At 34.4% G+C, this 6000-nt stretch overlaps 1 protein-coding gene across 1 annotated transcript in view; it reads right to left on the bottom strand.

Moving 5' to 3' along the window:
- Window positions 1-804: 804 nt before the first annotated feature.
- Window positions 805-6000, bottom strand: part of LOC124181333 (protein roadkill) — a 64776-nt gene continuing 59580 nt past the window's right edge. Inside the window, exons 3-8 of the mRNA XM_046567807.1 lie at window positions 4285-4406; window positions 4020-4171; window positions 3676-3803; window positions 3383-3560; window positions 2498-2819; window positions 805-1353 (exon numbers count right to left, since the gene is read on the bottom strand). Coding sequence (XP_046423763.1) covers window positions 1209-1353; window positions 2498-2819; window positions 3383-3560; window positions 3676-3803; window positions 4020-4171; window positions 4285-4406 — 1047 coding nt within the window. The 3' untranslated portion in view covers window positions 805-1208. The remainder of the gene's footprint in view (window positions 1354-2497; window positions 2820-3382; window positions 3561-3675; window positions 3804-4019; window positions 4172-4284; window positions 4407-6000) is intronic.

Below are 6000 nucleotides of genomic sequence, written 5' to 3'. Positions count from 1 at the left end.
TACTATTTGTATAATACGTTTTACAGACGATGAGGGAACAAAAATCCCAAACTGCGTCACAGCTTGGGGAGGGGGAGGGTATCTGCAGACAAAAAAATATACAAGAATACAGGAGGAGAGGGGAGGGTAAGGGTCACAGATTTGCATGTATAGCAAGTTATCAGAAATCATATTGATAATTAATAGTTAATAGTTATACATAATTATATTGAGAGAAAGAGATCATAAAAAACACTAACTAGAATCATTTCTCCATTGATGGAAGAATTTTCACATTTTTATAATTATAAATCACTATAGGTAATAAACAAAGTGTCTAACCCCACGTTGGGGGTAACGTTTGATCCGTTGACAAAGGAACAAAATTTATACTTAGTCGTCTGGCTGACGTCTATCACAACTTTTTTTTTATTTATTAATTCAATTTTTTTTTTTTATCTTTTATCAATTATTTATATTTTTTTCCTCATTATATGCTTCGTTTTGTGCCAACACACAAGTATTTTAACGTCCTGGTCCATTGATTCAAGTTTATTCACTACAAATCCGTTACATCGTACGTCAAAATCAATGTTTCTATCAAAACTCTATTTGACAACACACGATGATCTGACATCGACGAGGTTGACAAAAGTGAAAATTAGAACACACGCGATACCTTCATTATTCCTTTACAATTTACTTTTCATCTCTTCATCCTTCCTCGTCACCAAATGGACAAAATATACACCTTGTTGCATGAAAATTATCAACAAATCCGTAATTGGGTGGGTTTTTCTTTTATTGTTGTATGTTTTTTTTTTCTTTAATGTTTTTATCGTGAGCGAGCGACGAGTGACACAGTCACAATATCTCTACCACCGACAGTGGTCACAGAACACGAAAGTCTGGTTTGGTGGAATGCGCCTTAGCTATATCGTATCGCTTGAAACCGGATATTTTCTCTGGCTCATCTGTATCATGTTTACGTTATGCCAGCTCATCCATGCGACAAGTCAGTCATTAGCTATTTCCGGATTCAATATCTGGACTCTGGACCAGGTGGTGGTGACAGTGGTGAGGGGCTCGCTAGGAAACATTGACTTTATTATTCACCACTAATCTTATCTTCTGTCCTTTCCTTTTCATCACTGTACACAGAGTCAAGAGGGATGTAATAGAGGAGGGGGCGACGTTGTCGTTATCCCCGGGGCTAAGGGCGTCTGCTTTCAGCTTTGCTTCATCCGTTTCCTCGGCGGACCGATTGGTGGGATCTGTTGGGTCGCTAAAGCGCGGAAAGCTTCTGCTATGAGGTGCGGATGAGAGTGGATCATTGATTTCCACCCTGCTGTATCCATCACGTCTGTTGCATGTCTGCAACATCACACAATACGCCCTTAATAAAACTTGGATCAACGGAAACCTGCATTATAATACATATATAAATGATGTCTTCGTGAAACCGGATATCCCACCCTATTGGTGAAAATTTGAAAAAAATATCCACAGTAATCAATACCGTGGAACTTGAGTCGTAAAAACGTTGCCCGCAGTTTATAAATTATCTTGTCTTTTTTTTATGATTTAAAAAAAACTAATCCTATATTAAATCCTTTTTATTTAATTTGATGAGTTACTACTAACAATATAATGTATTCTTTTCGTTTTTTTATAACTCTGTGATTCTCTTTTTCAGAACCTGACATATGGAATTTTGATCACCTAATACATACTCGTTAAACAAAATTAAATAACTGTAAGAAAGACATCTGAATATCTAGTTCTAATGTAAAACGATTCCTTCATGGTCAAATAATTTATGCCGAGTCAACTCCGTTCCGATGAAACTAAAGTGATGAGAAAACGATGGAAGAAAAAAATTGTCACAAAGCAGACGCTAGTTGTCATTGGCATGAAGTTATTAGGTGAATGTATAATCCTAATAATATGTAATCATGTGTGATAAACACCTGTTATCAATCAAGTATTGAATCTCATTTTGTTTCAACGTATAAATCTAACATAAAACATTTGTTCAACATTGTACATTGGCGTATTTTTATCTTTTCTTTTTGTGCGATTGAAAGTGACTGTATCAGTTAGTGTCAATACCAGTAAATTAAGGTATGATAACGTGGCTTGACCTTGTAAATTTCTTAGGAATCTTTTCTCACCAATCCGCTAATTTGCGATTATAATAGAGGTATATTTGTTCTAATACACGTCAGATTTTCAAGATTTACGTGATGCAACTATTACTAATCTACAAATAAAAATAAAACAAGATCGTGGAAAAAAAAAGAAACTCACTTTTAGTCCAAGGCATTCAAAACTATTGCTACCGAGAGTACTAATTGAAGAGACACATGAATAATTATGAACATCGCATGAACTTTCGGCTCACTAAAGAAATTACGTTTTTATTGATATTCCGATAAACAAGCCATGTTTTAAAAATAGTTCGACGGTAAATAACTACAAAAATTATCATTTATTTAAATATGTATTGGCAACTTACGTGTTAATAAAATCTATGGCTTGCGCTTTGAGTTGATCAGCGCTATGAAGATCGGCAAGGATAAGAATATCCGCCGCATTCTCAATAGCTAAACTCGTACATAACGCCTCTTCGCACATTACTTTAAGCCTCTCAAGTGCATATTTATCTGCAGCTGCGAGTAAATCGTCAGCCATTTTTTCTAAATTTGCCGCTTTCCCCGTATATATAAAGCGTAACATTTCTCTCAAGACTTCGTGATCAACGTCCGTTATATCGACTCTGTTTTGTTTTCGTTCCTCCATTTCATGCTCAAACATTGCCGAAAATACAGGACTTCGAGCTGTAATATGAAAAGAAAGGGTCCTGATTAATACCATCACATTCATCAGAGTGACAAATATATATAAGTGCAGGGCATCTTGACAAAAAATAATAAAAAAAAAAACAACAAACAAACACGTTTATACTGTAAGAATTTAATAAAATTCAAGAAACTTTTTGCTCTAACACTGAAGAGTAACGTAATGAATTCTAAAAGATGAGCTCATTCAAAACCTTCAATTTATCACACAAGTGAGATGTTAAACTTCCTACTTTACTTATTTATTTATATTTGTATAAATTCAAGGCTAAATCGATTCACAAGCTCTTTGAAAATGATTAAACGACTGACATAACATTCATAGTTAGATTGTGAACGCAAGAATAATTCTGTATGATTTCAAATAATATCAAGAGCTTTCAAGGCAATGTGTTATTTTCAATTGATTCCTCGTACTCGAAATAAGAGTGTTAACGAAAATTCAAGGTAGATAATTTTAATTTTTTTGTTTCTACATCATTTCACGATCATCTAGAACATAACAGAACGAAGAAAATTGAATGAAACAACCGTCAACTCACCAGCAAGTATCGCTTTGTGTGCCTGGAATTCTCTACCGCAAACGGTGAGTGTGACATCACTGAATTTTTGGTTTTCAAATAGCAGTCCAAGATCGTCGGGTAGCCGGCATTCGGGAACTTTGAATTGTATCGTATTACTCTGCCCAGAGATGTTTACGCTATCGGCAACGACACTTACCTAGTTGGCGGGTTTTATAAATTGATTATAGAACTAATTAGCTCATTTATCCATTGTATATAAATTTTGATAATATATTAAATAAATGTGACAATAAACATACAAAGGTATATACCTCACAGAATATCGTGAGTTTGTCATCGGGCAAAAGTCCATTTGCTTCGTCTAGTAGGAAATCTCTTCGTATGAATTTTTTGAACCCCCAGTCCTTTCCTTGCACAAACCTATAGGCTCGCTGGCTCTCTGCGAGATGAAACAGAAGAAACAAAAAAATGGTTTTAAAATTATTATAGCGATATATTTTAATGAATTATCGGTCAAGGAAATAATACCGAGTTTCAAAATTACGGTCGTCTACTTTTTACTGCAGAGAATAGTCTTCATGTCATATTCGCCGAATACTTCAACGATAATACCGTTTGAGAAAATAGCTTTTGAAATAAATTCACTTTTACTCACCCATAGCTTTGGTTTCTTCCCTTTTGGCATTAAGAATAGAAAATTTGAACTTTGCTCTGACTTCGGATTTGTTGCACGAGACAAGCAGTAGATATAAAGAGAGGTAGTCTTTACTTTCCTCGTCCAAACCCTTAGGATTCACTCTCAGGCACCTGTAACCAAACAAGTCCAATCAATAATCGACAACAAATTTTCCAAAAATACTATGAAAATTATACGGTAAGAAAATTGAACATTTTTAGTGCATAAAAGAGGATTTTCTCACCATTTAAGTTTGTCGTTTGCCCCTGCCGAGAAAGTAGACGACTTGAGGACTTCACCCATTTCCTCTCGGCAGAAGCTGAAGTTGTTTATTGTCCACATGTAGCTGAACTTGACCACCTTCACCTGTGCACACAAGACCTTCAAATGCGACACCATGTCAGAATATATCCGGTGGACACTGTCCTATACTATACTTAAGCTACAACAAGTATGCATCGTAGTCATGTTAAGTTTACGTGTAAAATAACGATAATGCTTTTCTTTCATTCTTTCTTTCTTTTTCATCTTACTGTGCGAAAAAAAAACACTTGTATTCATTTATCTAGAATGTATTGTATAATGTGTCGAGGTGTTGCGAACGTATCATTAATTTTTCAGCCTATTTTCCTTCTAGTGATGATCTTACGTCGAAATTCGTTACCGTAATACTAATGCTAAGATACAAATTGTTTGCACATAATTTACTTTCAGAATTTACTATGTATGTTTGTTCGTTATTTTTCCCCTTATATATAAGAAATTTTTCCAATAGAAATTATTGACGAGAACCAGCTCGCATTGAAACTTTGACCAACAAGCTGTCTAGTAAATATTTAAGAAGAAAAACATCTCTTTAGAATTTTTTTCATATTGTCTTCGCAAATTCGTATAATATCGTTGATTTTTTATTTTTTTTTGCCCCTTAATAAACACTGCAACACCTGTTCACATTAAAAACATACACGAAACGACATTGAGAACGAAAGAATTTTAAAGAGTGACTCGGTAGTTGGAATTTTGGCATGGAAAAGTATTGAGCAGCAAATCGTGAACAATTTGTCATAATTTTCGTATTGTAAAAAAAATATTTTCCTTCAAAATCGTGACGCCAAATTCCAAACACCGAATCACACGCGTTATGCATAATTTACACGTATTCTTGACTGACAATAATAATTATTCTTTCTAGTAATGCTGTGCAATTATTATTAAAGCGATAACAGGAATGAGGAGGAGAATACGTTGCGTGGTTGGATATAAAAATTGAAAGAAAAAGAAAGAATGGAAACGAGCTTGAATGATGAAAAACATGGAAAGGGAAGGGATGGAGAGGTATATTCACGGTGTACCATTTTTACGATGGCGTATAACGGCTTCTACAAGGCAGAACATAACACGTTCTGTTTGTCAAAACCCACCCACGTATAGCATTCCGGTAGATATTACGTATATCACACCTTGGTTCGTCCTTACAGTATATATCGCCGAACCAGTTCTGCAGCTAATAACTATTATTAAACTGTTTTCACCACGATCATCGGTCACGTAACTGACGAAAACGTGTAAATCCCCAGCAGTGTGTTATATATCTTGAGTACATTTGAATATACACACAAGCCTACTCGACTTTGGCAAATGAAGAAAATACAACTTCGGTCAGGTTATAATTATACTTCTCAAAAAGAGTGAATATCGTGAAAATAGCAATTTCACTAGTTTTACAACAAATCGTTAATTGAGTTTTTGAATGAAATTTTTTTATTTCATACTCTTGTAGATTGGGAAAAAAATATTTTGGACGTATTTTTTATTTTTTCGATTCAATCAAAATTGCCATTAATTTAACAGATTTAAAACTATAACATTGTGACGTCACCCGTGTTAAGATATATCTGTAAATATTAAAATCAGTGAAATTCAATCACCTGTAACATGAAAAATTATCATTCTTTAACGA

This window comes from Neodiprion fabricii, chromosome 4 (genome assembly GCF_021155785.1).
Source record: "Neodiprion fabricii isolate iyNeoFabr1 chromosome 4, iyNeoFabr1.1, whole genome shotgun sequence".
Lineage (NCBI taxonomy): Eukaryota > Metazoa > Arthropoda > Insecta > Hymenoptera > Diprionidae > Neodiprion > Neodiprion fabricii.
This window is presented reverse-complemented; position numbering and strand designations above follow the sequence as displayed.